The sequence below is a fragment of the Engystomops pustulosus genome, chromosome 9 (genome assembly GCF_040894005.1).
Source record: "Engystomops pustulosus chromosome 9, aEngPut4.maternal, whole genome shotgun sequence".
Classification (NCBI taxonomy): Eukaryota; Metazoa; Chordata; class Amphibia; order Anura; family Leptodactylidae; genus Engystomops; species Engystomops pustulosus.
In genome coordinates, this window is record NC_092419.1 from 97,662,827 (window position 1) to 97,686,404 (window position 23,578).

The 23,578-nt window shown below is 46.6% G+C and overlaps 3 protein-coding genes across 7 annotated transcripts in view; 2 read left to right on the top strand and 1 right to left on the bottom strand.

Annotated features, from left to right (window-relative positions):
* On the top strand, positions 1-11,015 carry PHYHD1 (phytanoyl-CoA dioxygenase domain containing 1). Its single transcript, XM_072124357.1, has 11 exons — positions 1-161; positions 5,487-5,645; positions 6,046-6,121; positions 6,399-6,446; positions 6,537-6,592; positions 7,320-7,382; positions 7,489-7,510; positions 8,474-8,602; positions 8,751-8,867; positions 9,513-9,639; positions 9,896-11,015. The coding sequence occupies exons 1-11, from the start codon at positions 129-131 to the stop codon at positions 9,939-9,941; spliced, it is 876 nt and encodes a 291-aa protein (XP_071980458.1). The 5' UTR covers positions 1-128; the 3' UTR covers positions 9,942-11,015.
* DOLK (dolichol kinase) lies at positions 10,343-15,666 on the bottom strand. Of its 4 annotated transcripts, none has more exons than XM_072124342.1 (2): positions 15,275-15,666; positions 10,343-13,721 (listed from the first exon to the last, which is right to left on the bottom strand). In XM_072124342.1, exon 2 carries the CDS (start codon positions 13,596-13,598, stop codon positions 12,033-12,035), a length of 1,566 nt encoding a protein of 521 aa, XP_071980443.1. In that variant the 5' UTR covers positions 13,599-13,721; positions 15,275-15,666; the 3' UTR covers positions 10,343-12,032. The 4 variants fall into 4 exon arrangements, with proteins under 4 accessions (XP_071980443.1, XP_071980444.1, XP_071980445.1 ...); XM_072124343.1 differs by lacking the exon at positions 15,275-15,666 and adding an exon at positions 15,129-15,242; XM_072124344.1 differs by lacking the exon at positions 15,275-15,666 and adding an exon at positions 15,136-15,231.
* Positions 15,317-23,578, top strand: part of NUP188 (nucleoporin 188) — a 19,132-nt gene continuing 10,870 nt past the window's right edge. The window contains exons 1-11 of one of the 2 annotated variants that reach the window (XM_072124340.1): positions 15,317-15,462; positions 19,584-19,638; positions 19,789-19,862; positions 20,280-20,364; positions 20,460-20,540; positions 20,622-20,666; positions 21,011-21,103; positions 22,466-22,588; positions 22,724-22,935; positions 23,038-23,149; positions 23,236-23,436. In XM_072124340.1, coding sequence (XP_071980441.1) covers positions 15,434-15,462; positions 19,584-19,638; positions 19,789-19,862; positions 20,280-20,364; positions 20,460-20,540; positions 20,622-20,666; positions 21,011-21,103; positions 22,466-22,588; positions 22,724-22,935; positions 23,038-23,149; positions 23,236-23,436 — 1,110 coding nt within the window. In that variant the 5' untranslated portion in view covers positions 15,317-15,433. Of the gene's footprint in view, positions 15,463-15,544; positions 15,569-19,583; positions 19,639-19,788; positions 19,863-20,279; positions 20,365-20,459; positions 20,541-20,621; positions 20,667-21,010; positions 21,104-22,465; positions 22,589-22,723; positions 22,936-23,037; positions 23,150-23,235; positions 23,437-23,578 lie in introns of those variants that run through there. The other variant, XM_072124341.1, reaches the window with a different exon arrangement.

The window sequence follows — 23,578 nt, forward strand, 5'->3', positions numbered from 1 at the left end:
TCAGCTGACGCTGGTCACATGACAGGTGCTGGTATGCGGGGCCTCTCTGTTATCTGGCAGCTTCATCTGTCCTGTCGTCTCCCATCCTCCGCTGGTCAGAAGGTGACAACAGCTTTGTCCTTCTCAATATGGTTCTGGTGACAGACGAGCAGGTCCGGAAGGTGAGACACGACTCTACCTGTAGAGACTGGGCAGTACTGACATTATATGTGTGCACTATAGAGGGGATATATGTGATACTATGGAGATAGTCACAGCAGGAGGCGTAGGATTAGTGTAGAAGGGTGTTACGTCTGCCGTTATGTAACTTACTAGGCAGATTAACCTTTCCTGTGCTACGTGTTACCCAGAAGTAATATCACAGCCAGACCTCATACAAAATCCATGAGGAAGACCATATGTGATCACATTGGGGGCACATAGATGCACAGTATAGGTGCGGTATTATAGAGACGTTCAGTATAGACACAGGTTGTATCTGGACTGTCCCCTCATTCCAATGTTCATGTTTATGCATTGATTACGCATGGATTTCATGCAGAAATTCTGTTGCATATCAGGGTGATGGCACACGTGCCGTTTTGTACGTGTTTTTGGCCCGTTTTTAAGCAGTCCGTCAAAAACTGCATGTATCAAAAAACACATGCGTTTTTGACCAGTTTCACTTAAGATAATTGGTCAAACCTTTTAAAAAACACATGCAGCTTTTGATGGACTGCTTAATAACGGGCCAAAAACGCCACGTGTGCCATCACCCTGACGGTACCGTTCAGGTCAATGAAATTTTGTAAATCGTGAAAATTGACGTCCTTAAGCACAAAATATCTACATCAACTTGTTTGGTTGTTTATTTTCATGGCAAAGTTTTGCATTAAAAACTTTTGCATGCACCCATAAGCGATGCAGGGAGTCCCACAGGTGGAAGTTAGGGTGATGGCACACATGGCGTTTTGAACCCGTTTTTGGTCCGTTTTTAAGCAGCCCGTCCAAAAATGCATTCCTTTTCTGAAGATGCATCCGTTTTTGACAGGTTTTACCAGTGATCTTAATTAAAACTGGTCAGAAACGCATGCGTTTTTGGACGGACTGCTTAAAAACGGACCAAAAAATGGGTTCAAAACGCCATGTGTGGCATCACCCTAAAAGGCATATAATCGCTTTAAAATCCCAACAAAATCTCATATGGAATCAGTAAATTACAGATTTTCCGCACTGTGTGGTCACATTTCACCGGGACGGGCCTCGGCTTCCATTGAAATGCATGAAATCAGTAACCATGCTAGACACCGGGTTCTAATAACCGATCCATACGCTAGTGGTACGTGTGACCGCACTCTGGGCAATTATTATAAACGCTTATTATAGACTGGATCTGTGGCTCCAAAAGTAAGGCCGCATTCACACGTGGCGTCTGCATTGTACTTTGAAATGCAACAGGGAGGGTCTAGGCCCAATTGGGAGTGAAAACCACAAGTTTTGCATGTAAAATATTACATGTTTATCATTGCGATTATCACATGGGTAGGAGCTAGGCCTGATTGCATATTTCAAGTTTCAATAGAAACGCATGCGATCGGTAATGGGTGCCCAATGTTATCCATATAGGTCACAATCTCAATAACCACTGTCCACATTACTAAGGGAAGACCATTATCTTTATCAGTTTCCTTTTGACCCCGCTTGGGGCTGAAAAAAAATATTTCCCCCAACTAGGCCTCAGGACCCAAATATGCTCAGTCTACTGAATTTAACCCTTGAAACTATGCATTAAAGGTACCCCAATCTATTCACTGGAAGATCAAAGCACTTCATAGATGCCCAGGGTGCATCAGATTGGCTTCACCTGCTGCCTCACACCACCCTCATTTTTACCACAACAGTCGGCCATGTTGAATCCATAGTAAACACTGCTCCAGAAGCAGCTCCAGTTCATGGAAAACTCTCCCCTGCCAGTGTGGAGACTATTGTACCCATGCCAACCAACATAACAATGAGAGTGTTGTATCTCACCGCAGGGACTGAACTAATGGCTTGGTTTTGACAACAGCATTTATGTTTAATTCACTTCCTATGTTTAATTCACTTCCGGTAGTTTTATCTGGCATTATAGCTATGACCTGTTAACATAAATGAGGCTGACCTGCTACAGTCATTACCTTTAATTCTACAAATAGATGGGTGCAGGAAGTAGCTAACTTTCAGCAGTAATATCAAGGGGGGTCTACCACCTCCACCAAGTGTTATAATCTTCTGGCAGCATGTTTTAGGTAATTGCAGTGTGGTTTCTAACATATATTTAATATTTCTGTCCATTATGCTCTTTCCAAGATATTCCCAGTTAAATCTGGATGCTAATTACATTGTTTGTGTACCCAAGAGCATTGCTCCTCCCGCCTAAAATCGCCTCCCTCTTCTTCTAATGTCACAAGCCACATCTGCTTATGTGAAGGAGAGGGGACTGGTCTAAGCAGAAATAACAGTGCTCCGGGTGCTGAGGAAACCATGACATTTTGGACGCAAGGTCACTTAGTTATCCTTTTATAGGCACTCCCAGAACGCACAGGTTCTGAGAGGCGCAGGAAGTGATTTAAAGTTGTCCACACAACTTTTCGGAAATGGCACAACAATAAATCACTACCCGGAATGGCTATAAGACTTCTTTCTCTAGCCTCCGTGAAACAGAATCTTATCAACCCAAGGAGCTGCCACCAGTTCTCCTTTAACATAAACCCAGTCTGTAACAGGATTATATAGGGTGAAGAACCAACACGGTAGCATGTATACGAGAGAGCTTCGGACGTGGGATTCGTGGATCGAGATAAAAGAGCAACACAGGTTAAGTTTTATATTTAATTTCCTTAAGGGCACACTAGACGAACAGTACGCAAAATAGCGATATATACAGTAAGAAGAGTACAAAATACAAGGTAGCACTACAAGTCTCAGCAGTTCAGTAAGTTAGTTACCTTGTGTGTGAGCCTAATGGAACATGATAGTCCACACCTTCCTCTGCACTTGATGTTAAAATGGGTTCCCAGACAAAGACAATGCGGCCTTGGAGGTGTCTGATATATCAGGTGCAGACACACCTCTGTCCACCCCCAAGAGTGGTCATGAGTCCCTCCTACCTGGTATCACGTCCCCAACACTGGAGAAGCCATAACTTCTCAGGAGGAAGTCGTAGGGTCATAGTTCTGGTAACATTGGATCCGGGTGAATCCCTGGATTGCATTGATACCAAACCTGACCCATTTGCTACAGTCCCATCCAGAAATACTTATATCTCTGGACCCAAGGATGCTAGAGCCTCGGGGATTGGGCCACTGTGATTTCCTAACAATATGCCTTATGCTGAGATGGACCATAACTCCATAACTGTCCCTTGTCAACGTATTGGTTTAAGAGTTTTTATGACTCTTTGTCTCCTGTTTGAAAATGGAGGGAAAAATCAGCCGTGTTAGGTATTACTAGCTAGCTCCATTAGGCTTATTATGCTGAGGCTGGGGGGAGTGAGGGATTTGAGTAGTGTAAGGCCTCCCTCCACCAGGCCATAGTTATCACAGCACCTCATTAGCATACGGATTAAAATGGGAATTACTAATTAAATCAAATAATGGACACTGATTATAAATGTATGTTGAAAATCACAGTACATACTGCCAGTAGATGATAATACTTGTGGACTCTAGTACTAGTAGCATGGGTCTTTTGTAGGAAGTAGCTAACTTCTGGTAATATTAACATGGGTTCTAGTAGCTGTGTCCAAGAAGTAACTGACATCTAGCAGTTACATAAGCATTACTAGCAACCGAGAACAGGAAGTAGCCAAATCCCAATAGTAATAAAAAATGTTACTAATAGCTGTGTCCTGGGTGAAGTCGCTAAGGCTACATTCCCACTGCCGTGAGCCCGCCGCACCGTAGCACGGGGGGCAGCGCGGGGAGAGGAGGAGGAGGTGAGCGCTGCTCACCCCCGCTCCCTCTCCATAGGAAGTAATGGCGCACGGCACAGTAATACGGGAAAAGATAGGACATGTCCGCACGTGTGCTGCACCGTACCGCTCCCGTACAGGGCTGTGAGCCCATAGAAGTGTAGTGTGAATGTAGCCTAACATAGTAGCAAAATTACTATTGGTAGTAATAGTTGAGTGTAGATAGTAGCCAACTTCTAGTAGTCATAATTATCATTGGTAGTAGTAGTTTAGTGCGGTAAGTAGCCAGCTTCCAGTAGTAATCACATTGGTAGTAGTAGCTAAGTCCAGGAAGCTTACTTTGAGCAGTATTTAGATAATTAAAGGGGTGGTCCCATGTCAGCAAATTAATATTATGATAAAAAGTTATACAATTTTCCAATATACTTTCTGTACCTATTCCACAAGGTTTCCTAGATCTCTGCTTGCTGTCATACTATAGAAAGCTTCTATGTTAACTGTCAGTGGACAGAAATCTGACCATGGTCACACAGGTGCACAGTTCGTTAGTATCACAGAGGGTATTCAGAGCTGTGTGTTATAACGAGCCGTGCACCTGTATTGGAAAGTTGTATTAGGCCCCTTCTCCACTGGCGTTTTTCACGCGCGAGTTCTGCGCGTGCATTTGACGCTCAGAACTCGCATTGCACTCTGTCCCATTGTATTCAATGGGTCTTTCTCCATTAGCGTGGTTTTGAAGGCGCGTGCTTGCGTTCGTTTGCATGCCCCATTCAAGTCTATGGAGATGCATCAAGAACGCATTGCACTCGCAATCATTGCAAGTGCAATGCGAGTGCAATGCGTTTTAAACGTAAGGGTTGCTAGGTGACCAGAATAACATTATTTCCCCTGCTCGCGGACGATCATTTAATTAATAAAACACAGTGAAGAACAGTGAAGAATAGAATAAAAACATTGAACACAGTGAACACAGGATCATTTAAGATAAAAACACAGTGCAGAACACAGTGCAGAATAGATTACAGATGTTCGGCACATCTGCTTACTTGTCGGGAGATACGCGCGGAACGGCGCGAACAAAATAGCATGTGAAGAACAATATATATGTGTGAAGAACACATTGCAGATGTATTTAAACATCTGCAATGTGTTCTTCACACACATATATATTGCCGAGTGAAAAACGCAAAAACGCAAATTACTCCAAGGAAAAATGGAACAAAAACGCAGCCAAAACGTCAGTTTTTCACGCATTGCACCCTGACGTGAAACGCAACGCTAGTGTGCAAGAGGCCTTACGTTTTATAATACAAACAATAACATTAAAATGGGAAACCCCTTTAAGTTTGTTTCCTCCAGTTAGATCTTCACTAGCATCTGGGGAATTCAAGAAAACTGAATTCATCAAGAAATTTCTTAGATTATTTTCTTCAGATTCTAAATTTCATTCATGATCTGTCTGTAGATAACCAGATACTAAAAACCAAGTGACAAAATAGCACCACCTGCTGGAGCACTAAAGTGAAGCGCAGCATATCACCTCTCCTTTTTGCAGTTCCGTGAAGATGGTTTCCTGGTTCTGGAAGGGATTTTCACCCCTGAGGAATGCGAGTCCATGAAGGAGGAGATTGGGAGGATAATCCGAGACATGGACGTCCCTCCTCACTGCCGCACAGAGTTTTCTACCCAGCAGGAGGAACAACTCAAAGCTCAGGTTTCCCCTATTTTTTCATGCAATATATATATATATATATATATATATATATATATATATATATATATATATATGCTATTTTGATGGGTTAGAGGTGTTGTACAGGATCAGAAAAACATGGCTGCTTTTTTCCTGAAACAGTGCCACCCCAGTACACAGGTTGTGTGTGGTATTGCAACGTCTAGCATGTTTCAACCTGTAGTCTCTCCCTGCATCCCCAATGACATGTATTGTTGCAGATACAGTAATAGATGCCCATACAATTCTGAATACGTGCATGCTTAGCCGAGCCAAGAGTGCATGTGTATTGGCGTCGGGACCCAAGACAGATAGCTTTGGATCAAAAGGTTGCCTAAACATGAGTTCCCTAAACTACTGCTTTTCATTATTCCTCTGACAGGGAAGCGCCGATTATTTCCTTAACAGTGGAGACAAGATCCGCTTCTTCTTTGAGAAAGGAGTCTTCGATGCCAAGGGTAAGTTGTATTATACAAAGAGAAGAAAATACAAAACAGCGCCACCTCTGCACTCTGACCGTATCTGGTATTGCACCTCATCCCTATTCACTTTAATGAACTGTAATACTGGATGCAGCCAGTAGTCAATAGTGGCGCTGTGGCAGAATATTAGCATGTGATTATCATGCTTTACTACCAGTTGGTTGGGGAATAAGGAGTAGATATAGATAGGAGTAGTTATGTTTGGGGCTGTGGATGGATTTTGTGAGATCTAATGAAATTTTCTGTTCTGCAGGTGACTTTCTGGTGCCGAGAGAAAAATCTGTGAACAAAATTGGACACGGTATGTGAAATGTGTTAGTGCAGAGGGTGTAGGGAGAAGTCGGCCAAGCTGTAATATGAATGTATTGACTCCAGATTCTGCTTCTTGCAGCGTTACATGCGCATAATCCACTATATAAAAGGATGACCCACTCCCCCAAAATACAGGTGAGCAGATGGGAAATACATGCGTTAGGGCTCATTCAGATGGGGGCGTTTTTGACGTGATGATATCCTTATGATATCCTTCTCCTTTTTGCAAACCCATTGGGGCTTGCAAAGGGTCCGCGGAGCGCATTTTTGTTGGGTTTCCTCACGATTTCCGCGTTGCGCCCCATTTAACAGGGGATTTTGGTGCACGCGGGATTTAACATTTTGAATTGTGTCGCAAGACACACACTCACATACACCGGGAAAAGAAGTAGAACTCCGGCGGGGAAGCGGCGGATGCAGGAACTCGGACGCACAAGTTACGTGAATCGCGCCGGACTTCATCTTCGTCGGACCGTCCGAATCGGGGATCGCGACAGGACCAGGTAAGTAAATTTTCCCCGTTGTTTTCTATGGATCTGTTCACACATCATTACCACATGCATTCGTTTTCTCACATGCGCACCACGGACTTCCATAGAAATCAACGGATGGCAAAAAAGAAAGAAAACGGATGACATCCGTATGCAGTCCATTTTATGTCAAATGTCGCTAGCTGTTTTTTTTTTTTTTGTTATATTTTTGCGGATCTGAAGTAAACAGATGATGTGAAGGAAGCGGGGACACGTCTGTGCTTTATTTTTATTCCACCATTAGGTGGCAGCATAAACTACATGAACTTTCTGCAGGGAAATAAAGATAAATCTTGTGGGTTTTCTATGTACATTTCTATTTCCGCACACAGGAGGTGGGGCAGCGCCTGGGCCTGGTGAAGCCGGTGATAGTGCAGAGCATGTATATATTCAAGGTAACCCTCCTGTATATACCAGGAGTAGGAGGAGTAGTATATAATAGGAACCCAGAGGGGGATATCACTGTATATGTAATGAATGATGCTCTGTGTTTTTTTCCAGCAACCGAACATCGGAGGAGAAGGTAAGACATCGGAAAGATGACCATATACATAAGAGAGACAGAAGAAAACCCACTAATAGCAGAATTGAGCACAGAGGAGAACCATATAAATAGTAATCATGTCATTCTGTGTGTTAGTAGCAGCAGAACTGTGAAATATGGATTTATATTCCAGGGTTATAGCTTCTCCATGTGGTGACGGGTTGCATCCTGACACTGTTCTGCTCTTAGTTCAATGCGATTTTCTGCGACACAGCCCTTATAAGTGTCTGGATCAGTTCACACCGGTCGCCTGCTCCGGCATTTACTCAGAGAAGAGAGCGGCTGTGATGCAGCTCATTCCAGATAGACACCTTTTGCACTAAGTCTAGCTACAATGCTGGAATATAAATCCATATTTCTCAGTTCTATACTCACCACAAAGGTATGATGACTAATGGTCGATACATAATTCGGACTGCAGAGAGCGCAGCAGTGTGAGGACACGCCCCAATTGCACTTGGAGAAGCTACAATTCTGGAAAATTAATCCTTATTTCACAGTCCTACTGCTACTAACAACATACACGAAGGTATGATGACATGGATATCCAGTGATGATACATAACACTGACTGCAGAGAGCACACAGTGCAGCAGTGTAAGGACACACCTAGTACATTTGGAGAAGCTAGAGTCTTGGAATATATCTATATTTCACAGTCCTGCTGCTACTAACAACATACATAAAGGCCTGATTACACAGTTCTCCAAGGAAAATACCCAACAGTAACTACACAGAGAGCACAGAGCACAGTAGTGTGGACCTCCAGTACAATCATGAAATATAAATCTATATTTCACAGTTCTGCTGCTACTAACAAGATACACATAGTCTGATTAAACATCTCTCCAAGGACAATGCCAGTCTGCATGGTCAACACTTTGTGAGACATGGCTTTAAGGAGAACCAGTGTTGATTTTGACTTCTTCTTGGTCTGTATCAGTGACGCCACATCAGGATGCCACCTTCCTGCACACAGAGCCTCTGGGCCGTATCCTAGGGTTCTGGATCGCTGTGGAGGACGCTAATGAAGAAAATGGCTGCCTGTGGTTCATCCCAGGATCACACCGGGGTAAGATTGGGGGGGGGGGATACAGGGTCAGACACAACCTATTATCCTATTACTACACACACTTTATACATATATATAGTAGCAGAGAGTTATTGTAGCCCAGGCTTCTAGACATGGCTGCCTTCAGTGACTCTCTTTCCTCCCTAAGATGGAATATCCCGCCGTATGCTGCGCACTCCGCCTGGCTCCATTCCCTGCACCGCATTCATCGGAGAAGAGCGCAGCTACAATGACGACCAGTTTGTGCCAGCGCCAGTGCCCAAAGGTACATTGTAACCTGTGCTGTTGTATCATCCTTGCTGTGTCATAGGGCAGGAGGAGCTGAGCAGATTGTACAAAGTGTCCTATCTGCAGGCAGCATGTTATAGAGCAGGAGGAGCTGAGCAGATTGTACATAGTGTCCTATCTGCAGGCAGCATGTTATAGAGCAGGAGAAGCTGAGCAGATTGTACATAGTGTCCTATCTGCAGGCAGCATGATATAGAGCGGGAGGAGCTGAGCAGATTGTACATAGTGTCCTATCTGCAGGCAGCATGATATAGAGCGGGAGGAGCTGAGCAGATTGTACATAGTGTCCTATCTGCAGGCAGCATGATATAGAGCGGGAGGAGCTGAGCAGATTGTACATAGTGTCCTATATGCAGGCAGCATGTTATAGAGCAGGATGAGCAGGTTTATAAATTAACTAATAAGAACATGCATGAATTCTCATTTCTTCATGTAGAACTCTGCTCATTCTGGGCTAAGGAGTCCAGTGAGAGATGCTACTCAGTGATTGATTGTCAGCCCTACAGTATACACACACTCACACAGGATAGTCACCACCCACTGGACTCCTAAGCAGAACAAGCAGACATTACATGCGCCATTTATGGGATCAGTAAACTTGATCATTTACGCCACTACCCAGGAGGACTCGTTCTAATCCACGGAGAAGTCGTGCACAAAAGTGATCTGAACACCTCCCCAAACTCTCGTCACGCCTATTCCTTCCATGTGATGGAGTCACACAAGACCAGCTGGAATCCTGAGAACTGGTAGGGACCTGGCCCTGGGCTGTATCTGGAAGCTGAGCTATGGAGGGTTGTTTGGTGGCAGATATATAGTGGCGCATATCCCTTTAAATAAGTGACTGTTCTATACCTGTAGGGTTGGGTAGGGGTTTTCCGCACTGGACATCCCCTTTAAATATACAGATATTGGGCGATAGGTTCATCAAATGACTCCTCCTCTAAGGTGGGAATGCCCCTTTAATTCTTCACACTCTCCTTAAATATTATTTCTTCTCTCTAGGTTACAGCCGAGCCAAGATCTCCCCTTTCCATCCTTATACACATGAGAAGAGTGAATAATGACTACAAGTCCACAACATATATCATGTATAAGCATAGAAATGATGAGATTAGTATTTTTTTTTTTATCTATCTAGCAGCACATGAAATCCACTCAATTCTCAAAAAAAATTCTTTAATGTTGTAAAATTTTTGGGAGGGACAGCTGATTCCTACTTGAAACAGCGCCCCTCTAGTCCATAAGGTTGTATCTGGTATTGTAACTCGGCCTCATTCAAAAAACTAAACCTGCAATACCAGTCGCAGCCTATTAACAAGAGTGGCGCTATTTCTTATCCTAATATCACTGATCTTCTCCTGCCTTTTAAGTACTGACATTTTTAAGGATTTTTACAAAATTTTAAACCTCACAGAAGGATCGTGAAACACAAAAAATACAGAAGACACGTTTTATTTCCCAAAAATGTCTTTTTTTTTATTCATTTAATGGAACAGTATCATGCATCTGAATACTTGGGACCAAATATAAAGATGATAGCAATACAGTGTCACACATGAGTCTCCTGACAGTCTGTGCGCTCGTGGTAATACTGTCACCGGACGGGTAGAGGCTTCCTGCTACATAAGGGAGATGGTCACAGGTAGGTAGATATGGTGGGGAGAAGCTGCGTGGGTCGGGTGGATTTAAAGAGATAGTACACTAAACAGGGTTGTGGTTCTTTAGAGGCTTAAAGGGGTTGTACAGTGGGATCATTAACTTAGTTTACATAATAGGTAGAAATAAAGTTTTAATTACATCATTTTCCCCTAATTTCTACTTCTGGGTAATTCGGCTTCACACAGAAATAGAATACAAATGACCTAAGAAGTCCCACTGGCTTGTCCCATAGGGCAAGTACATGGTCATATGACACCTTCAACCACACTAATAATGATGTATCCTCACTTTGAGCTGTCAATGAAGTAAGGAGGGTACGTCCCAGTGTGACTCTTCTCCTCCCCCATGACTCCGTAGGTAATTAACATGGTCTACCGAATGAAGCTAAATCTCCCAGAATATAGAAGGTCATCCCTGTGATCCTGACACTGTCCTGGGTGGTGGTTTGTAGGTCTTAACACTCCATAAAGGTTCCCTTTAAAGAGAACCTATCAGCAACTTCGTCAACTCCACAGACTCTGCTACAGTCCTATGTAATATACACTGTTCATTGACAATTAGTGATGCTTCAGATCCCAATATGCTAAATAGACTGACAGGTGGGTGGTCCCAGGCTGTCCACCTAGTCCCAGGACCACCCACTTGATGGCCTTATTGGCGTATTGGATGGCGCTGATTATTTAGAAATGCTGTGATATACAGAAAAAAATCTGAATCAGAGGATCGAAAACTATAAAAGGATGTAAAGTGCTGGAGGTGATGAAAAGTCTTCTATAAGTAGCACGTTCTTATGATAAGACTTTTGTGTTTTGAAAGCCTCTTTAACCCATTCTGACACTTCTCTAAAAAAGGGTTCCCTGCTGGACAACCCCTTTAAGCGATAAGGAGTACCCGCACATAATCTGGAGGACTATATTGATCCTGTTACTCACCCCAGACCCCCTGGTTTTGCCCCTGTATTATGACTGGGTCTCTCATCTGGTACCAGTCCCACCAATGTGTGGACCTGCACTGACTATTGGTGTTCTTGTCCCCAAGTATCGAAATGTGCTCCTAAAGGACAACTATATTCACATTCTGCTTGTACCTGACTCTTATTAATAAAGTTGGTAGAAACAAGTGCAGGAAATACTCAGAGTTTTCCCTGCTCTGATAGGGGCGGGTCATGGTCTATGATCTTGTAGGGAACGGGCTGTAGGGCTGATCCCATAGATCTTGTGCAGTAGGACCCCATCATGCTTTGTATCAACTTTATTAACATGAGGCATTTGATGACCCCACACTCTGTCCTTGATGAATCTCCATGATTGTGTTACCGTTCTGTCGCTTCCTGGGTGTGCAGGAAACATGAACCCTATTCCATTTGATACCTCTCTAACACCTGGACTCCTGTGTATTCCCCTACACCACCTCCTGGTGACCCTAAATGCAGCAATACCATCTGATCCTTACACCTCCCAAAGACAAGACAGCTCCCTCTTCAGATCATCAGCAGGATGTGCAGGTAAAGAGGCAGCAACAAGTTGTCTATCTGGGTGGTGAAAGCTTCTAGTAGAGACACCAAAGCGATGGATCCCAATAACCACCCGTAGCCGCTGTTCATGTTCACATTAGCATCAAAGATAAGTATCAAGGCGACTGCGATGATCTGGGCAAATATAGACATCATGGTGCCTTCAAATGTCTTCTTGGTACCAGGCCATTTAATCTCACCCATGATACTACCAAAAACGGAGGCTATGGTGTCACCTACTCCTACAGCGAGCACCCCACAATAGGGGAGTAATGTGGACGGGCTGGATAGTGAGGAGGCACACAGTCTTGGAAACAGCCAGACAGGAAGAGACATCCCTAGAAGGAGGTAAATATGTGTGAGGATCAGAGGGCCGCTGTCCCTCTCGTCCAAGAAGAGCGTCAGCAGGTTCCGTAATGTCTGTCCTAGCGGTCTGATCCGAAAGTAGCGGACAAATTCTAGCAAAACAAAGACGGCGACACAAGCCACGGAGGCGACAAAGAGTAGCTGAGTGTCATATATGATACCGGGAATGTAAGTGGCCACGGCCAGGAAGTGGAAGTACTTGCGAGTCATTGTGGAGGCCTGAAGCTTCTTCAAGTCTGGAGTCCGCTTAGAGTTCTGGTAGAGAACAACGGCACAAGCAGCCATGACAAGCATCACCCAATACCCAAGGAGATAGAGGCGAGTACTGCTCTGCACAAGGAACTCCACCAGCCAGAAGAGGGGGTGTCTCTTAATAAGATACTGGAGCCACGGCACAAAGATTCCCAGACCCAACACGGCCGTCATCATGTAGAAGAACAATGAGGAAGTCCACGTCGTAGAATCCATGAAGAAAAACAAGGCTGAGAAGATGATTCCCAGAAGGACCAAAGCCACCAGGGTCACCAGAAGCAAATAATCTGCAGGGTCTCCTTTACCACCTATAGAATTTAAGGAACGCTTGATGAGCTGGTTGAGGGCAAAACTGAGTCCTCCGAGAACAATCAGGGCTTCTCCAGGAGTGAAGCAGCGAGGCAGCAGGTAAAGAACAATCATGCTGAGGTATACAAAGATAAGGAGCACCTCCAGAACCTCAATGACCTCAGACACGGCCAGGGAGTTCTTCATGGTGTAGAGAATGGCGCTGCCCGCCGCTCCGGACACTATGCAGGTGTTTTTCGGTACAGGTTTTGTGATCCCAAGTGCAATGATGGAGAGGAAGTAAGCTAAGGCCATGCCGGTGGCAGATACCACTACTCCATACCTCTCAAAGTAAACATTTCCAGAAACTTTGCACCTCTCCCTCATCACAATGCCCATCAGGGGGATGATCATGCTGGCTGGCAGAAGCCCGCTGTTGGCAGAAGATCTGTACTGAAACACTGCTCCCCCAGACTGTAATAATCTGTCCCATTTGTGCTGTACATAGAACGCCTGCACGCCCAGGGCCAACGCGCACCAAGAAAAGCGGTCCCACACGATGGTATGGATGCTCAGGACAATGCAGAAGACCACCAGCGACTCCGCCAACAGCTGCTTGTTCACCATGATGGAGGCTTTCCTGGATTTTGTTGCGCCGTCCTCTAAAGTGTTAATACTGCCTCAGTATCAAGGTGTACACGTCTCCTCTAGGATGTGGATCATCCGCCTGTATACCGGATCTTATTACACCTTAAAATTAAATATTATTAGTAGATTAGGAATTGAAATTATTCTGAATGTCATATACACAGATCCTGAGTTACATCCTGTATTATACCCCAGAGCTGCACTCACTATTCTGCCGCTGGTGCAGTCACTGTGTACATACATGACATTACTTATCTTGTACTGATCCTGTGTTACATCCTGTATTATACTCCAGAGCTGCACTCACTATTCTGCTGCTGGTGCAGTCACTGTGTACATACATGACATTACTTATCCTGTACTGATCCTGAGTTACATCCTGTATTATACCCCAGAGCTGCACTCACTATTCTGCCGCTGGTGCAGTCACTGTGTACATACATGACATTACTTATCCTGTACTGATCCTGAGTTACATCCTGTATTATACTCCCGAGCTGCACTCACTATTCTGCTGCTGGTGCAGTCACTGTGTACATACATGACATTACTTATCCTGTACTGACCCTGAGTTACATCCTGTATTATACTCCAGAGCTGCACTCACTATTCTGCTGCTGGTGCAGTCACTGTATACATACATGACATTACTTATCCTGTACTGATCCTGAGTTACATCCTGTATTATACCCCAGAGCTGCACTCACTATTCTGCTGCTGGTGCAGTCACTGTGTACATACATGACATTACTTATCCTGTACTGATCCTGAGTTACATCCTGTATTATACTCCCGAGCTGCACTCACTATTCTGCTGCTGGTGCAGTCACTGTGTACATACATGACATTACTTATCCTGTACTGACCCTAAGTTACATCCTGTATTATACTCCAGAGCTGCACTCACTATTCTGCTACTGGTGCAGTCACTGTGTACATACATGACATTACTTATCCTGTACTGATCCCGAGTTACATCCTGTATTATACCCTAGAGCTGCACTCACTATTCTGCTGCTGGTGCAGTCACTGTGTACATACATGACATTACTTATCCTGTACTGATCCTGAGTTACATCCTGTATTAAACTCCAAAGCTGCACTCACTATTCTGCTGCTGGTGCAGTCACTGTGTACTGTACTTACGTAAAAGCTCCTACTCTGGCTGACAGGGAATGGTCACTTAGTTGACTAAAAGTCAGTAAATGTGGGGTCTGTGGACCCTGGTTCTGGAGCTCGATGTGACACAACCATCTTTAGGGACATTAAATGTCTATGATAGGAATGTCGCTTACAGTCGTTAAAATGTCGTTTTCTGCAGATTTCTTTGTGTTGCATCTCTGCTTGCTGTCATTGACCCACATGTGCATGACAGAGGGAATGGAGACCAGTAGAGTGGTATAGCGACTCACAGGCTGCCATGTTACAATGTGACATCAGTCAGATCGGGATAATTGTCACCCCAGTCATCTGCCATCTTTCATTAAAAGGTACAAAAAATTAACACACATGACACCTGATCCTGCTCTGAGCTGAGGCTTTGCTACACTGTTTCAGTCTAGGTAATGACAGTGTCCATCCACAAGGCATCTCCATCACACGGTCAGCTCCAGGTCTTTGTCCCCTTTCATCCTCCCCCCCATCACCACCTTTACCTTGGACAGCGCCATGTTGTATTCCGGTCACATGACATGAAGTGACGTCACGGCGCGGCCGCCACTTCCGCCAGCGGTGAGCGCGGCCGGTCACGTGACGGGGGAGCCGCGGTCGGGTCTTGTCACGTGTGCGGTGGCGGCGGGGGGGAAGAAGTGAAGATGGCGGCTGCCGGGGGCCTGGACCAGAGGTAAAGAGCGCGGGGCGGCGGCAGCGGGCGTGAGAGGTTACCGGAAGCCGGGAAAGAGCTGACAGGAGCGGGAGAGGTTTAAATGAGAAAGGGCGGGAGAGAACGTGTGAGGAGACAGCTGCCGGCACCGGCCTCACCACAGGCTGAGGACTACAACTCCCAACAGAGCCTCATAACGGCCTCATGTCACATACAGCTCTCAGCCTGTCCGGCCTATGAAGTTGTGTTCTTACAGTTATAACTCCCAGCATGCTCCGGGGCACGGTGCTGTTTACTACAACTCCCAGCATGCTCCGGGGCACGGTGCTGTTTACTACAACTCCCAGCATGCTCCGGGGCACGGTGCTGTTTACTACAATTCCCAGCATGCTCCGGGGCACGGTGCTGTTTACTACAATTCCCAGCATGCTCCGGGGCACGGTGCTGTTTACTACAATTCCCAGCATGCTCCGTGGCACGGTGCTGTTTACTACAATTCCCAGCATGCTCCGTGGCACGGTGCTGTTTACTACAATTCCCAGCATGCTCCGGGGCACGGTGCTGTTTACTACAACTCCCAGCATGCTCCGGGGCACGGTGCTGTTTACTACAACTCCCAGCATGCTCCGGGGCACGGTGCTGTTTACTACAACTCCCAGCATGCTCCGGGGCACGGTGCTGTTTACTACAACTCCCAGCATGCTCCGGGGCACGGTGCTGTTTACTACAACTCCCAGCATGCTCCGGGGCACGGTGCTGTTTACTACAACTCCCAGCATGCTCCGGGGCACGGTGCTGTTTACTACAACTCCCAGCACGCTCTGGGGCACGGTGCTGTTTACTACAACTCCCAGCACGGTGCTGTTTACTACAACTCCCAGCACGCTCTGGGGCACGGTGCTGTTTACTACAACTCCCAGCACGCTCTGGGGCACGGTGCTGTTTACTACAACTCCCAGCACGCTCCGGGGCACGGTGCTGTTTACTACAACTCCCAGCACGCTCCGGGGCACTGCGCTGTTTACTACAACTCCCAGCATGCTCCGGGGCACGGCGCTGTTTACTACAACTCCCAGCACGCTCCGGGGCACGGCGCTGTTTACTACAACTCCCAGCATGCTCCGGGGCACGGCGCTGTTTACTACAACTGCCAGCATGCTCCGGGGCACGGCGCTGTTTACTACAACTGCCAGCATGCTCCGGGGCACGGTGCTGTTTACTACAACTCCCAGCATGCTCCGGGGCACGGTGCTGTTTACTACAACTCCCAGCATGCTCCGGGGCACGGTGCTGTTTACTACAACTCCCAGCATGCTCCGGGGCACGGTGCTGTTTACTACAACTCCCAGCATGCTCCGGGGCACGGTGCTGTTTACTACAACTCCCAGCATGCTCCGGGGCACGGTGCTGTTTACTACAACTCCCAGCATGCTCCGGGGCACGGTGCTGTTTACTACAACTCCCAGCACGCTCCGGGGCACGGTGCTGTTTACTACAACTCCCAGCACGCTCCGGGGCACGGTGCTGTTTACTACAACTCCCAGCACGCTCCGGGGCACGGCGCTGTTTACTACAACTCCCAGCACGCTCCGGGGCACGGCGCTGTTTACTACAACTCCCAGCACGCTCCGGGGCACGGCGCTGTTTACTACAACTCCCAGCACGCTCCGGGGCACGGCGCTGTTTACTACAACTCCCAGCACGCTCCGGGGCACGGCGCTGTTTACTACAACTCCCAGCACGCTCCGGGGCACGGCGCTGTTTACTACAACTCCCAGCACGCTCCGGGGCACGGCGCTGTTTACTACAACTCCCAGCACGCTCCGGGGCACGGCGCTGTTTACTACAACTCCCAGCACGCTCCGGGGCACGGCGCTGTTTACTACAACTCCCAGCACGCTCCGGGGCACGGCGCTGTTTACTACAACTCCCAGCACGCTCCGGGGCACGGCGCTGTTTACTACAACTCCCAGCACGCTCCGGGGCACGGCGCTGTTTACTACAACTCCCAGCACGCTCCGGGGCACGGCGCTGTTTACTACAACTCCCAGCACGCTCCGGGGCACGGCGCTGTTTACTACAACTCCCAGCACGCTCCGGGGCACGGCGCTGTTTACTACAACTCCCAGCACGCTCCGGGGCACGGCGCTGTTTACTACAACTCCCAGCACGCTCCGGGGCACGGCGCTGTTTACTACAACTCCCAGCACGCTCCGGGGCACGGCGCTGTTTACTACAACTCCCAGCACGCTCCGGGGCACGGCGCTGTTTACTACAACTCCCAGCACGCTCCGGGGCACGGCGCTGTTTACTACAACTCCCAGCACGCTCCGGGGCACGGCGCTGTTTACTACAACTCCCAGCACGCTCCGGGGCACGGCGCTGTTTACTACAACTCCCAGCACGCTCCGGGGCACGGCGCTGTACAGTACAACTCCCAGCACGCTCCGGGGCACGGCGCTGTACAGTACAACTCCCAGCACGCTCTGTGGCACAATGCTGTTTACTACATCTCCCAGCATGCTCCAGGGGCACTGTGCTGTACATCCTGTATTATACCCTAGGGCTGCACTCACTATTCTGCTGCTGGTGCAGTCACTGTGTACATACATGACATTACTTATCCTGTACTGATCCTGAGTTACATCCTGTATTATACCCCAGAGCTGCACTCACTATTCTGCTGCTGGTGCAGTCACTGTATATACATGACATTACTTATCCTGTACTGATCCTGAGTTACATCCTGTATTATACTCCAGAGCTGCACTCACTACTCTGCTGCTGGTGCAGTCACTGTGTACATACATGACATTACTTATCCTGTACTGATCCTGAGTTATATCCTGTATTATACCCCAGAGCTGCACTCACTATTCTGCTGCTGGTGCAGTCACTGTGTACATACATGACATTACTTATCCTGTACTGATCCTGAGTTATATCCTGTATTATACCCCAGAGCTGCACTCACTATTCTGCTGCTGGTGCAGTCACTGTGTACATACATGACATTACTTATCCTGTACTGATCCTGAGTTATATCCTGTATTATACACCAGAGCTGCGCTCACTATTCTGCTGCTGGTGCAGTCACTGTGTACATACATGACATTACTTATCCTGTACTGATCCTGAGTTACATCCTGTATTATACTCCTAGCACGCTCGGTTGTACTGTACAGCATGCTCGGCTACACGGCGCAGTACACAACAACTGCCAGCATGTTCTGGGGCACGGCGCTGTACAGTACAACTGCCAGCACGCTCCGGGGCACGGCGCTGTACAGTACAACTGCCAGCACGCTCCGGGGCACGGCGCTGTACAGTACAACTGCCAGCACGCTCCGGGGCACGGCGCTGTACAGTACAACTGCCAGCACGCTCCGGGGCACGGCGCTGTACAGTACAACTGCCAGCACGCTCCGGGGCACGGCGCTGTACAGTACAACTGCCAGCACGCTCCGGGGCACTTCTCAGTGTGCCCTGGGAAACAATAATGGCACACAGCAGAACAGTACTGTAGAACCAAACTCCCAGCATGCTTAGGGACACATTGTAGAATACAACGCCCAGCACGATTGGTAATATATGCTAATTTTGTCATCCCTTCTATGGACTACTACTCCTAGAATGCTCATGGGTGTCCCCAGGATTGGTGCCTCTTAGCACCTTTTACCATGGGCTTCTCATTTGTTGAAAGTGGCCGGGCAGCGCCTCCACAGGAGAAGTGACGTATTACACTGCTCTTATTCATCCACATGAGTCTTTTGGAGAAATGAGTTGTAAGGTGTGTCCTGCTCCTCTCGGTGCAGTGCTGTGTCAGAGCAGTATATCTTCTAGTGCTTCATAGACACAGGGCCATGTGCCAGTGATTGCTCCCCCCATAAGTAGCCTCTGAGAGCCACATTATAAGGCAGCAGCACTTCTATTCCCTCGTGTGATCAGACCTAGTATCTAACCACATAACTTCATGCAGGGTCCTGCAGTGATCTGACACTTCTGTGCATTATATTTATTTGGGGAACGGGTGCATGTATCAATATCCAGGGGAGTAACAAGGCAGGGTTCGTTATAGTTTTCAGGAGCATTACCTAATAATCTGATCTCCGTGTAATTCTGTTGGTCTTTTGTTTCCACAGGAGCAGCCGGGAGCTGTGGACCATTCTGCTGGGCCGCTCCGCTATGCGTGACCCTGTAAGTCACATCTGCAGTTCCTGTCCGTGTTAATTTCTCTTCTCTATACTATGATATTACCTTTATAACACGCTCCTAGTCTTAAATACTCTGTGCTGCTTTGAAGCTAGTGCCTCTGCTTAACAAACCTCATTACACCTTATTTTGCAGATACAAATCAAAGCGGAGCTCGACAGATATGGAGAAAGATTCCTCCAGGGATTGTCCTTCTACAAGCCGCCCAGGTACATTCGTCCTCATAGCCATGCATGCTCCCCTAGCAGCCTCTTCACAGATTTGTGGTGTCTCGTCCTGTGGCCTATGTACAGCTCTGTCCGATTCAGGTCAATGAGATTGAGCTTGTAATACCGTGCACAGACACTGTACAGCGTATGGGGCTGTGCTGCTTAAATACCAAACCGGTGGGATTTAATGTGACGTTCCCACCACTAAACTAAAATTGGTCACATATCATTAGAATAGGCGGTCAATATAAATATATAAATCCTGGAAAATCCCTTTAAATATAAAGGATTGGAGAGAGGTTTGAGGTCCTGTGTGTTTGGCTCCCAGACTACGCCTATTGTGACTGGTTTTCTCTGTAGTAGTCGGGGTAAATGGGATAGGTTTTCACCTCTGTTGATCCTTTTTTCCTCCCGCAGCACAAGCTCTGCAAACAAGGTGAAGGCCAACAAGGACTTGGCTCCTGCCCTGAAAGAACTTGGGCAGAGAATTGGCAAATTCCTGGTGAGACAAGTTTTGGATGCAGGGTGTGAGGAGACGCTGGGGTGACATGCCCTGGGCGCTCCTGTGACATTCATTGCTGTGTTTTATTGCTGCAGGGTCTGGATGAGGAGCAGAGCGTGCAGTTACTGCAGTGCTACCTCCAGGACGATTACAGAGGGACACAAGACTCCATTAAGGTCTGACCTCACCCCTGTCCTGACATGCTTTATGGGTCATACGTGACAATTCTACAGCTTCCTTCTATTTATTTTTTTTAGGTGGTACCACAGGATGAAAGGCAGAGCCAGGCACTGATGCTGAAGGTATGTGTATCTGCATCAAAGTTTCACTCCAGCAGCCCTTCCTGATGCTGCGAGAGCCATAGATATCACCAATTCAGGGGCGATTTAATATAATACGGTTGGCATGAAGATAAATGGGTGTGTGTCATACAATGATTACCCCAATCCTGCACAATAGAGCTGCTCATCCAACTGAAGAGCTGCCCCATCTGTATTATACATACACTCTACCAGGGTATATGGCCATGGGGTGTTTCAAAGTTTATCAGTTACATCCTTATGTGTGTAGCCATATTTTGTACTGCAGATCATTGGATTGTTAATGAAAGCCCTTTGTGGAATTGTCGCTCTTCCTTCACTTCCAGATAGCGGATTATTACTATGAAGAGAGAATATGTATGCTCCGCTGTGTCCTGCTGCTGCTGACCTACTTCCAGGATGAGAAGCATCCATACAAGGTAAAGTACTGTGAATCGGATTTCCTTTTACAACACAGTATAATTAAACAAATCATTGTAAAATGTGCCGGTTAAATGTCGGGCTAAATGGGAAAGAGATACTCCAGATAAGCAGTGGTCTGACTGCTTGGAGGTTGTACCAATTTTGTCTCCAAGTGAGTCTTACAGGATGTCACATCTTCTCATGCTACAAAGGGCATATAGGTCACCACAACTATTATTTAAGATAGGGGTCTGTGGAGATTCATCCTGTCCTAGGTGTGGGAATGAAGCAAGGGGGTATTCTGCTCATGATGTGGGAGTGTGGGGAACTAGAAGGGCTCTGGAATGGAGTGTTGGAACTTGTGGGTAGAGCGTTCTCCGTTATCATAGCAGCGACACCCCTCACTTGCTCCTTAGGTATCCTGGATATAAACATTGTATCAACCTTCAACACTATAGGGATTCAACAGTCCCTATATCAGGTTATTGCTGCTCATTGGATTAAGCCAAGGCCTCCGTATGTAAGGGAATATATAGATTGGGTGAACAACTATGGAGCATTTTTGAAAAGAAATTCTATAGCTAAATTGGAAAAAATCTGTGGAAAGAGGATGGATGTATCAGGACTGCCATCGCGACCACTGCTCCAACTTAGAGCGAGTCTGCAATACCAATTTTTTAAGCTACCTCAGTGAATAACTAGAATGATGTACCTTGGGCCGTATAAGCCCTGCCCTCCGGTGCTGACTCTTTTGGGATGTTATTGGCCATTGGAGTTCGTTTAAAACAAATGTCCAATACGGCAAAATATTTTCTACACTGTTTTATTGTGACTGATTGAAGTTGAAGGTTATACTGTGTAAGGCTGCATTCACACAGCCGTATAAGCTCCCCATAGACGGCAATTGGCGCACAGCGCCCTACTGGAGCGGTATGGCGCAGCACAAGTGCGGCACCGTACTGTTCTGTACCCCGTGAAAAGATAGGACATGTCATCTTTTTCCGGAATATGGCGCCGTGTCTCATGTTTCTCTATGGAGAGGGGTGGGTGTGAGTGGCCTTCTCACCCTCCTCCTCTCCCCGGCACTGACATGTGCTACACACATTAATGTGAATGTAGCCTAATACTTGTACAGCGTCCCACATGTAGTATATTCTACTGATCTACTGTAATGCATGACTATTTGTTTGTGTTAAAAAAAATCTAATAAAAACTTGTTCTGTGAATCTTCCATGCTGCAAGCCGACCTACGGAGACTTCCTTCCATCATCTATGTGTTTCCTCAGGACATATGGAGGGCATGTGTTATGCTTGTACTAGAATGAAAGCTTACTTTTTTTCATGAAAATCTTCAGAGATGTCGTTTTTTGTCTCCTTAGAAAGAATTTAATGACTGCATGGAAATGCTGCAGCGCGAGGACTTGATGGGGAAATACCGCAAGCACTTTGAGGACCTCTGCAAAGAAGAAGCCCCCACATGGGAAACGCATGGGAATCTCATGGTAGGTCAGAAGCTGCAGATCTAGTTGTAACATTATAGACTAAATACTGCATTCTGCAGATCGGTCCACGACCTTATTACTTTCTTTTTATATAAAAAGTGAACATGTTGTGATGCAGCTCTTTCCTATTCTCAGAGTGAGCGTCAGGTTTCCCGGTGGTTTGCGCAGTGTCTCAGAGAGCAGGCGATGCTGTTGGAGATCATCTTCCTGTATTATGCCTACTTTGCCATCTCTCCCTCCGACCTACTGACACTTACAAGGCTGTTCAAAGAACAAGGCTTTGGACGTAGACAACAAAACCGGCACTTGGTTGAGCAAAACCTAGACCCTCTAATAGACAGAATTGGGTGAGCGTTTATCTTGCGGTTTGTGTTCATATGATGCTTTACTCTATGATGTCTGATGGGTCCTGCAGTAGTAATCACTCTGCTTCTTTTATTGTATTACAGATATTTTGAAGTTCTCATCTTGTTGGAAGGAATTGACATGGACTCTCTGCAGGACTATGTCTTCAAGGATGAGCTCGAGCACCCGTTTACCCATGAACCGCAGTTCTGCAAGGTGAACTTTGTGTGTTTTGTCATGAGCAAAGACTATGTCCTTATTAACCAGCTACTGACCACATTGTATTATTGCAACCTGCACAGGACATGGACAACCTCCTATTAACCCTTGGAGATATCCCTCACCATGCTCCAGTGCTGCTGGCCTGGGCTCTGCTGCGGCACACTCTCAGCCCAGATGATACGGCCACTACTGTTAGGAAAATGGGCAACACTGCTGTGCAGCTCCATGTCTTCAAGTATTTGACCAGTTTGCTAAAAGGCCTTGGTAGTGGAGAGAATAATGTAAGGATCCATTTATGTTTCTTGTGTTTGTAATAGATAACCAAGCAGCAAATAAGAGCTGGTTTAGTCTGTATTAGTTATCCATCTTTTGATTTTCATTTTTGATAATGTATTAGATTTCTCTGCATAAGATCACATTTTC

Coding starts and splice junctions, on each gene's coding strand:
- PHYHD1 (XM_072124357.1), top strand. CDS start 129: ATGGTTCTGGTGACAGACGAGCAGGTCCGGAAG. Junction 7,511..8,473: donor ACCGAACATCGGAGGAGAAG/GTAAGACATCGG, acceptor GGTCTGTATCAG/TGACGCCACATCAGGATGCC. Junction 9,640..9,895: donor AGCTGGAATCCTGAGAACTG/GTAGGGACCTGG, acceptor TCTTCTCTCTAG/GTTACAGCCGAGCCAAGATC.
- DOLK (XM_072124342.1), bottom strand. CDS start 13,598: ATGGTGAACAAGCAGCTGTTGGCGGAGTCGCTGGTGGTCTTCTGCATT.